The 10,910-nt window shown below is 44.6% G+C and overlaps 1 protein-coding gene and 1 pseudogene across 5 annotated transcripts in view; one reads left to right on the forward strand and one right to left on the reverse strand.

The window, feature by feature from the left end:
- Positions 1-273: 273 nt before the first annotated feature.
- Positions 274-1,965, reverse strand: LOC103677252 (annotated as a pseudogene).
- Positions 1,966-6,523: 4,558 nt separating this feature from the next.
- The window catches only part of LOC103677251 (zinc finger protein 211), a 19,905-nt gene continuing 15,518 nt past the window's right edge, over positions 6,524-10,910 (forward strand). Inside the window, exons 1-3 of one of the 5 annotated variants that reach the window (XM_040633780.1) lie at positions 6,526-6,827; positions 7,336-7,767; positions 8,193-8,319. In XM_040633780.1, coding sequence (XP_040489714.1) covers positions 8,286-8,319 — 34 coding nt within the window. In that variant the 5' untranslated portion in view covers positions 6,526-6,827; positions 7,336-7,767; positions 8,193-8,285. Of the gene's footprint in view, positions 6,828-7,072; positions 7,768-8,192; positions 8,320-10,910 lie in introns of those variants that run through there. The other 4 variants (XM_040633781.1, XM_040633778.1, XM_040633779.1 and 1 more) reach the window with 4 other exon arrangements.

Below are 10,910 nucleotides of genomic sequence, written 5' to 3' on the forward strand. Positions count from 1 at the left end.
TAAAACCAGGAAACTATATACTCTGACCATAAGGGAATAAAACTAGACTTCATAAAAGAATACTCTGGAAAAAAAATCCCCACATATTTGGAAATTAAAGAAAACATTGACAAATAATGTTTGAGTCAAAAAAGAAATCACAAGAAAAAGTAGATAATATTTTGAACTGAGTGAAATGAAACCCAGTATATCAAGATTTGCTATAGCTGAGATTAGAAGAAAATGTATAGATTTAAATACTCAATAAACATTATCAATAAACTTGTATAAACGGCCCCAACACTCACCTTGAATTTATAAGTACAAAGCAATACCAATTGTCAATATGTGGCACGCTTTGACTATGAGTCACTGTTGTGTCCTGTTTTTAGCAAAACAGCTCAGGCTAGTTCAGACCAGCTGGAGTGAACTCACAGAATGGTCTACCCATGTAATCCTTGGCCTTTTTACAACAAGGCAATCATTCTTTTTTTTTTTTTTTAATTATTTCAAAATACTTTATCTTTAGGTCACAACACTAAGCTTTCTCCCCATTCAATGTACAAGCTACAAATGCTTGCTCAGCAGCTGAGGGGCACTCTTTAGTAGTATGTTTGAAAAGTGAATAAAAATCCGTATCAAACAGATATTCAAAGAGTTTCCATAGGAACACAGATAAGTGACCCCATCTCCTAGTCTTCCATATTGTTTCGTCCATGCCAACCCTACTTTTGAAGACATTTAGCAGTTATTAAGAGACAGTTAGCAGTAATTATGTTAAACAGTCTCCCCAAATTCCATAATTCAAGATAAACTCGAAGTTAACAGCTACAGGACTGGCACCTACATGTTAATGCTAGCTGAAGCACGGATAGCAGAGGGACAGTTCATCCTCCTCTTCCAAGCACAGGACACAGGCAGAGTGCTGACACGCTGCTCCTCCACTTCAGGTGAGAAGTCGTGGTTCTGGATTTGCTGCATCCGTCGCCATGTTGGCCCCGATATCACATAGTGGATAGTTGGCCTCTGGAACCCATCGAAAGTAGCAGCAGCAGCAACAGCAACAGCATAAGCACCCATGTTTTCAAAGAGCCTCCGGTTGCCTACATGCATCTCAGGCAAGTCACAGCACTCAACAATGCGATCGAGCCTGTCACATTCAGTCCCCATATGCTGGTTGAATAACACTTTTCATCTGGTTTGGGTCTCTTCTGCAGAAAGGGCTCCGCATGTGTGTGATCATAAAGGGTGCAATTAAATGTTCCATGTACTCCATCATTCATGAAATAACACAAAGATTTGTTCACTTGACTCATCATCATCAGAGCATGTCTGTTCCTTTAATATGAGTTTTTTGGCAATGGTATTAACTATTGCCTGCGAGCATGAAAGCTGACACAACATGATATCTGCCAGGCTCAGTTATGATTCTCACTCCGGAGTCTGATGGGAAGTACTTGTCCGGTGCTGGGTTGATAACCCTGGTGATATTTAAGCTTTACATCCTCAGATCCAGGAAAACCACCACCTTATCAAGCAGACACATGTTGAAACCAACCTCAGCTCCCATATCACAGACACACAGATGGCCTGTATGGAGTTCTCAAGATCAGTACAGCCACTGCCCACATGCAAGCTGACACTGAGGACATCAATATTTTAGCTCTCTCACCCGTTCCAAAAGAAGCCTGCTGGTTTCGAATGTGGCACCAAATTTAACACCGAGGCGACAGACTGTTTTGGAATCATCAGTGCAATCTGCAAAACCAACTTTGCCTTTGCATGTGCCTTGGCCCCTTTCATCAATTCAACTTCACTATCAAAAGTCATCATCTGGACTCCATTTTTGGCAGCATATTAATCTGAGACACTCGCTTACAAGGATTTGCATAGATAATCGTCTCTGGAGGCACCCTGAGACTCTGTACCAATTGTATTTCAGTCTTGCTGGCATAGTCAAATCTGTCCCATGGCAGCTAGGGGCTTCGCTATGGTTCTGCTATCATTGCATCTGACTGCATACAAAGGGGGTGACCTGACGAAAATCTTTTAACCATCTCAAATGTTTATTTTTTTATTTTTTTTTTTATTTTTTAAAGATTTTATTTATTTGACAGAGATAGAGACAGCCAGCGAGAGAGGGAACACAAGCAGGGGGAGTGGGAGAGGAAGAAGCAGGCTCCCAGCCGAGGAGCCCAATATGGGGCTCGATCCCAGAACACTGGGATCACGCCCTGAGCCAAAGGCAGACGCCCAACGATGGAGCCACCCAGGCGCCCCACAAATGTTTATTTTTTTTAAAGCTTTGGTTTCTTCTTCTTTTTGTAAAGATTTTATTTATTTGACAGAGAGAGAGCACAAGTGGGAGCGGGAGGCGGCAGGCAGAGGGAGAGGGAGAGGCAGGCTCCCCGGCTGAGCAGGGAGCCCCAATGAGGGGCTTGATCCCAGGGCCCTGGGATCATGACCTGAGCTGAAGGCAGATGCTTAACCAATTGAGCCACCCAGGTGCCCCTCAAATGTTTCTTTAGAATGTCTCCCAGTTCCACGACATAGAAGGCATCCTTATCATCAGAAGACAAATTAATTTTTTGGTCCAGAAGGTCCTTGGCAGTAAAGCCTTCATTGAGGAAATGGCAGTCAAACTGTGTTACTAAAGTTATTCATGGTTTCGTGATGTTCCCATGGAAAACTAAGACATGGAACTGAAAGAAATTATTGCCAGTTTTTCACAAAGGCAATTCTCCAGAATTCCAAGTGCCATTGAAGATGTATGTGCCCTCGGTGCATTAGTGGAAGTGTTCTTTTTTTTTTCTACAGGGTAAGTCACTCCCAGGGTCATTAGGTAAAGGGCACACTTTATTTATTTATTTATTTATTTATTTATTCATTTATTATTTTTTATTTGACAGAGATAGAGACAGCCAGTGAGAGAGGGAACACAAGCAGGGGGAGTGGGAGAGGAAGAAGCAGGCTCCCAGCGGAGGAGCCTGATGTGGGGCTCGATCCCATAACGCTGGGATCACGCCCTGAGCCGAAGGCAGACACCCAACCGCTGTGCCACCCAGGCGCCCCTAGTGGAAGTGTTCTGGCAGAATTTGCTGCCTTAGAGCACGCAGGCTCCGTGCGCAAGCCCTATGGAGGTGTCGCCACCGAGCGTGCAGGACCACCGGCCAGAGGTAGCCCCGGAGCTCTGGCAGAGGCGAAGTTGAAGGCTCTGCCGGACAGTCATCCTTAATTTGACAGCAATCACTTGCCAGACAACATCACATCATCTGACAATTAAATGCACAGGGTACACATTATATAATAAATAGTGAGTGATTGGTATGGGATTAAATTGAGGACTGAAGCATCAAATATTACCAGGAAAAGCATTTACCAGATTCTGTCCTAATTTCACAATGACTTTGGCCACCTCGATCTACATCTACCTATACTTTATAGTATGCATATGTGGAGCAGTTAAGAACTGTAACTAATTTATTATTAATTTAAATCTACAGGTCAAATCTCCTGCGTAGAGAAAACATCCTGTGAAGTGAGAACCAAAAACCACATCAGTATGTTCCATATAGTTACAGTCAAATCAAACAAAATTCTGTCCTATGAGTTTTGAAAGATACTATCAAGCATGAAGGCAGGGGACTCATAAAGCTAACGGATGGAAATAGCTATACCAGGTAAATATTTACTAGAATATAGCTGTAATATATTTTTTAAAAAATCCTTTAAAAGCCATGTCAGGTTGGACAGAATTGCTCTCAAGAGATTACAGATTCACTCTGCTGTGAAAACCTGGTAATACAATACTTGCATGCACCCAGACAGCTCACACGGAAGGTGCTCAGGGGATCGAACTTCCGGGAGAAAAGAACCCATCTGAATCTGACCCTGCAGTTGATCGAATCTCTTGTTTGATTTGAGCTACTGAGCTGCATTTTTTCTTTTGCAACCTGCATTGAAATACTGTCTTCTCCATTAATGATAGTCTTCCCACTGACTCCTTGGACAGATATGCGTCCTGCTTCTTCCATGTCTCTTACTTGTGTGCAGTGGTTTCATAAGGGTATTTTCTGCACACCCTGTGTTTATATCCTGAACTCTTATTTCATTTCTGTGGGATCTCACCTGGCTTATGACTGATGTACCATCTCTGAACTAACAGTTCTCAGATTTATGTATTCACCCCGATTTCTACTCCCAAATTTCAGACTTAGAGCTAATTCTGCTTGACATTATCCTTAGATGTCTGGTAGTCACCTGAGACTGAACAGGCTCATGACCAAATTCCTGATCTTCCCTAAAAACCTACTCCAACTTCACCCTTCCCTATTCCTTTTGATAGCAACTCGTATTCAAAGTTGCCCAGGCCAAAATTCTCAGACTCACCCTTGAATCCTCTCTTTCTTCCTTTTCACCTCTGTCCCATAGGCTTCCTGTTGGCTTCACCTTCAGAATTTACCAGGGTTTGACCACTTTTCATCATCAGCCCCTCTCTTTGCAAGTCAGAACCATCATCATCTCACACTCACAATCTAAATGGTTCCTGTGCTTCTCCACAGTCCCTTCCACATTATATTCTCAACAGAGCAGTTACATACCACTTCCAGTCAAGGCCTTGTACAGGCTCTGGCTTCCCCTGCAGTGTGCACAATTCAGCCCTTGTTGCCCTTCTAACTTCCTCTCTCAACCCTCTTCTCCTAATGGTGTGGCTTTAGATGCATCACCCTGCTTGCTCTTCCCTGGACACCCCAGGGCGGCTCTTGGCCCCTGGGCCTTGTGCTGGCTGTTTCTTCTGCCTGAAAACAAGATACACATGTGGCTCAACCCCTCACCCTCATCTTCTTCAGGTCCTTGTCAGATACCCTCTAATTCAGGAGACCCCCTCACCTTACTATTCTAGTTACCATGGCCACACATGCCCACCTCCCTATAGCACTCACCACTCACTCCATATTCATTGTTCACAGCACCATTACTTTTTTAGAATGATCACCAAATGATTTGTGTTTCTGTTTGTCATCCTCAACCAGAATGTGAGCTTTTTGAGGGGTTTTTAGCCTAGTTGGTTTCGTTTTATATCTTGATCACTTCGAAACCTATCTGGCACAGAGTAGTTACTTACCATGTGTGTACTAAAGCAAAACATGAGCGGTTTATGCCCTCCGGCAACTTTTCCTTGCTGCTTTCGCTTGCTTACTTCAGGCCATTGTGTGGGTTTCTTAGGAGTGAAAAATAATAATTTGGGGGAATGGAATAAAGACACTCAATATAGGCAGGAATGAAGCATGAAGTTGTATTCTGCTTCATTCCTTTGCTTCTTAAACTTCAGTGTCAGGGCGCCTGGGTGGCTCAGTCGTTTAAGTGTCTGCCTTCAGCTCAGGTCATGATCCCAGGGTCCTGGGATTGAGCCCCGTGTTGGGCTCACTGCTCAGCGGGGATCCTGCTTCTTCCTCTCCCACTCCCCCTGTTTGTGAGTTTTTTTTCTCTCTCTCTGTCAAATAAATAAATAAATCTTTTTACAAAATTAAAAACTTCAGTGTCTTCTGCTGCCCTTCCCATGACACCTTATCATTTTTTTTTGACACCTAAAGTAAGACTGTCCTCTAGTTATTTCTGTTCACCTCACCCTCTTGGATAAGTTTGTTGTTGTTGTTGTTTTTTAAGATTTTATTTATTTGACAGAGAGAGAGAGAGCACAAGCAGGGGGAGCAGCAGGCAGAGGGAGAGGGAGAAGCAGGCTCCCTGGCTGAGCAGGGAGCCCAAAGCGGGGCTTGATCCCAGGACCCTGGGATCATGACCTGAGCCAAAGGCAGACGCTTAATGGACTGAGTCACCCAGGCACCCCTCTTGGATAACTTTACTAATAAACGTTAAGAGCTATCAGTGTTATGCACAAATCACAGATGTTTTTCAGAAATGATCTCAGATCCCTGTGCAGATACTGTCAGCACTTACAGGTGAAATGATAATTATTTCCCAGCAAGAAGGTGAGCTCACTAAGTGTCGAACCTTTATCTTATTGTCCAGATGACCCCTTTCTACACCTGTGTGTATGCTGCCCCTGCCGTCACTGTTCTGGCATTAACCGTCAATTTGGTAAGTAGTTTTTCTTTTCAAGTAACAGTTAGACTCTTAGAAGGAATAGAATCCATCTCATCATCCCATATTTCCAGTAGGAAGCAGTGTATGGATGAAACCATTCCGCCTGCTGTGGCTGGAACATGGACACATAAACAGAGGCAGGATGGCGGTGTTCTGAGAGATTTAGAGAAATGACGTTGCCTATGTCCAGATCCTCTGGGACTGCCAGTTGGTCTCCTGCCCCTTTAAGATGAACCGAAGTCCTTCTCCCACCCTAGAAGTATAGGAGGGTCATTTCCCTTAAGCCTTGCCTTGCTGTTTGATCATCTCTCTGAGAGTTTCTGGTGTTGAGCGCCCCTCTTCCAGGCCTGATCTACCGAAGGAACTACATTACCCAGAAAGCTTTGCGTTGAGCGGCAGCGGTAATAACCCAATGAAAACCCAGAAAAGGAACATTTCCGGCAGAGCGAACCGCCTTGAGGCGGGGCTTCCGTCGTTTCTGTGGCGGTCATTTTAGCGGTTCTGGGGCTTGGGGGCTCGGTAAGAGGATCCGGAACACGGATTGGGACCCACGCGACGGACAGAGAAGGTACGAGAGGAGGCTTTGTCCACACTGTAGGGAGGCGGGTCTACTGCTGGGGACATCGCTGCCTGCGAGGCCTGCAGGCTTCAGTGTCGGCGACTGCCCAGGTCGCTCAGCTGTCATCACTTCACTTCGCCCAGAGGCTCCGATGGCGGCGGCCGCGCCCAGGGACCCGGCTCAGGTAAACCCTCGTCCCCCACCCTCCCCGCCGTCCCACCACCCAGACCCGAAAGGCCCGAGGCGGGGCGCCTGCTCGCGTCCCTGCGGCCCAGGCCCCAGTGTCCGGGACAGGGAGGCGCCGGCGGGCGGGGGCCCGTGTGTGAGCGCCGGCGTGCTGGCTGCGGGAGCGGGCTCGGGGCTGAGGGGCCGGCTGGGGCAGAGGCTGGAGGGGGCCTGAGACGGGAGGATTCTGCCCTCAGGTGACAGAGCGTGAGGCGGAGTCACGCCTGGACTGCCCGGCCGAAGTGTGGTATCTTCATTCTGAGGACCCTGGGAGCCATGGAGATTGTAGGGGGTGATGAGGACATAGGGGGAGGTTGAGTCTTTTTCCAAGGACTCAAGGCACAGAGACTGGCCTGTCTTCCCGAGGTTACGTGGCTCTGGTGGTGCCCCTCAGGGACACAGGGAAGGGCTGAGACCCTGGAAAGTCACCATGGTCACATCCATCGAAGACCTGCCTCTTCCCACAGGTTTCGATGGTTGCAGAAGTGCTTTTGGAACCTCACAAGTGAGTGGAGGTGTACCAGCCCCTCCACTGGTGCCGTCCCACATTTTGTCCAGATTTGTGGTGTCGTGAGACTCTTCACCTGCCATTCTCCCAGCCCTTGAGTTTGGGGACCCTGAAGAATCCTAGCTCAGGGTTGAGTCTAGGCCAGGGTTTATATGGAGGCATTCGCATTTGGGGCCATCAAAAGAAAATGTGGAAGCTTATTACAAAAACAGGCGTTGGTATGTGGAACTGCTCAGAGATGAGGCTAAGCTCATTCAGGTAATTGCAGGCCTCCTTTCTTTCTGGTGAGAACAAATTGGGGAACTGTGCACCAGAGTCAAGCTTGGAATGACTGCCTCGGAAGTTAGGCATCCATCTGGAGGCAAGGGAAGGCCTGGATCAGAGGAAGAAGGTGAATTTTTTTTTTTTTTTTTTAGATTTTATTAATTTATTTGAGAAAGTGAATGAGAGAGCACAAGAAGAGGGGGGAAGGGCAGAGGGAGAGGGAGAAGCAGACTCCCTGGTGAGCAGAGAGCCCTATGTGGGACTGGATCCCAAAACCCTGAGATCCTGACCTGAGCCACCCAGGCGCCCCAGAAGGTGACCTTAGCTAAGTCTTAACACACTCCATCTGGTTGCAGAGTGGGAAGCAGAATAAACACAGTTAATAATGGGAGTATAAGGAAAGAGCAGACACCAGTGACACCAAAGTCTGGTATCTCCTCTGATTCGGGCATCTTGGGAGGAGGAGGGACATGGGATAGATGTGTGGGGATATGGTTTATGGGTCTTCAGGAGTGAGGCTGTTAGTGGTTTCATCTTTCTCTATCCTGGCAGGGAAGTGTGACTTTTGAGGACGTGGCCCTATATTTCTCCTGGGAGGAATGGGATCTCCTAGATGAGGATCAGAGATGCCTGTACCATGATGTGATGCTGGAGAACTTTGCACTCACATCCTCACTAGGTAAGGCCGTTACCCTGTGCCCTGCGCTAGGCTCCAACTTTCCCTTTTCCATAGGGGCAGCTCTGTCTAACATCTGAACGATGGATACTGCTGCCTTCCTCAATTCCCTGAGTAGGTGCTGTGGTTTCTAGAGCTGGACTGAGTGCATTCCTACTTCTCTTCCTTTATTGCCACAGCACCTGCTTCAAACCCTCATAGGGAAGGATTCAGGATCAGTAGCCTTGATGTCAGCCTGATGGATCCTCCCCACTGAATGATCTAGATGGTCTTGGCCTCCTTATAGAAAATCATTTGACCGTATACGCAAGAGTTTATTTCTGGAGTGTTTGTTCTATTGCATTGGTCTGCATTTGTCATTATGGGGTCAAATTTTAAATTAAGAAGTGTGACTCCTTCAATTTTAGTCTTTTTCAAGATTATTCTGGCTATTTGGTGTCCTTGAGATTCCATGTGAATTTTTCTATTACTACCAAAAAAATGGGATTTTGGTAGGTATTTCATTGAATCTGTAGATGGTTTGGGATAATATTGATATCTTAACGGTATTAAATCTTTCAATCCATGAATATAGATGTTTTTCCACTTATTAATTTCTTTAATTCCTTTTAGTAATGTTTTGTAGTTTCTTGTGTTCGTATCTTTTACTTTCTTGGTTAATATCTAATATTTTTTCTTTTGATACTATTATAAGTGGAATTGTTTTCATAGTTTCCTTTTTAGATTGTTCATTTTTAATGTACAGAAATATAACTGGTTTTTTTATGTTCTTTTTTGTTATTATTATTATGATATATTAGTCACCATACAGTACATCGTTAGTTTTTGATGTAGTGTTCCATGATGCATTGTTTGCGTATCAGTGCTCCATGCAATACGTGCCCTCTTTAATACCCTTCGCAAATGAATGAAACCACATGATAATTGTCTTTCTCTGCTTGACTTATTTCACTTAGCATAGCCTCCTCCAGTCCCCTTCATGTTGATGCAAATGTGGGGTAACCATTCTTTCTGATGGCTGAGTTATATTCCGTTGTATATATGGACCACATCTTCTTTATCCATTCATCTGTTGAAGGGCATCTTGGCTCCTTCCACAGTTTGACTATTGTGGACAATGCTGCTATGAACATTGGGGTGCATATGGCCCTTCTCTTCGCTACATCTGTATCTTTGGGGTAAATACCCAGTAGTGGAATTGCTGGGTTGTAGGGTAGCTCTATTTTTAATTTTTTGAGGAACCTTCACACTGTTTTCCAAAGTGGCTGTACCAACTTGCATTCCCACCAACAGTGTAAGAGGGTTCCCCTTTCTCCACATCGTCTCCAACATTTGTTGTTTCTTGCCTTGTCCATGTTTGCCAGTCTAACTGGTATAAGGTGGTATCTCAATGTGGTTTTGATTTGAATTTCCCTGATGGCTAATGATGTTGAACATTTTTTCATGTGTCTGTTAGCCATTCATATGTCTTCATTGGAAAAGTGTCTGTTCATATCTTCTGCCCATTTTTTTCTATTTGATTATTTGTTTCTTGGGTATTGAGTTTGAGAAGTTCTTTATAGATCTTGGATACCAGTCTTTCATCTGTAGTGTCATTGGCAAATATCTTCTCCCATTCCATGGGTTGCCTCTTTGTTTTGTTGACTGTTCCCTTTGCTGTGCAGAAGCCTTTTATCTTGATGAAGTCCCAAAAGTTCATTTTTGCTTTAGTTTCCCTTGCCTTTGGAGACATGTCATGAAAGAAGTTGCTGTGGCCGATGTCGAAGAGGTTACAGTGTATGTTCTCTATGATTTTGATGGGCTCCTGTCTTACATCGAGGTCTTTCATCCATTTGGAGTTTATCTTTGTGTATGGTGTGAGAGAGTGGTCAAGTTTCATTCTTCTGTATATAGCTGTCCAATTTTCCCAGCACCATTTATTGAAGAGACTGCCTTTTTTCCACTGGATGTTTTTTCCTGTTTTGTCAAAGATTAGTTGACCATAGAGTTGAGGGTCCATTTCTGGAGTCTCTATTCTGTTCCATTGGTCTATGTGTCTTTTTCTGTGCCAGTACCATGCTGTCTTGGTGATCACAGCTTTGTAGTATAGCTTGAAATCAGACAGCATGATGCCCCCAGCTTTGTTTTTCTTTTTCAACATTTCCTTGGTGATTCGGGGTCTTTTCTGATTCCACACAAATTTTAGGATTGTTTGTTCCAGCTCGTTGAAAAATGTCATTGGTATTTTGATCGAGGTGGCGTTGAAAGTGTAGATTGCTCCGATCCATGAGCATGGAATGTTTTTCCATCTTTTTGTGTCTTCCTCAATGTCTTTCATCAGTGTTCTGTAGTTTCTAGAGAACAGATCCTTTACTTCTCTGATTAAGTTTATTCCAAGATATCTTATGGTTTTTGGTGCTATTGTAAATGGAATTGATTCCCTAATTTCTCTTTCTTCAGTCTCATTGTTAGTGTATAGAAATGCAGCTGATTTCTGAGCATTGATTTTGAATCCTGCCACATTACTGAATTGTATGAGTTCTAGTAATTTGGGGGTGGAGTCTTTTGGGTTTTCCACATAAAGTATCATGTATCTGCAAAGAGAGAGAGTTTGA

This window comes from Ursus maritimus, unplaced genomic scaffold, assembly GCF_017311325.1.
Source record: "Ursus maritimus isolate PB19 unplaced genomic scaffold, ASM1731132v1 scaffold_19, whole genome shotgun sequence".
Classification (NCBI taxonomy): domain Eukaryota; kingdom Metazoa; phylum Chordata; class Mammalia; order Carnivora; family Ursidae; genus Ursus; species Ursus maritimus.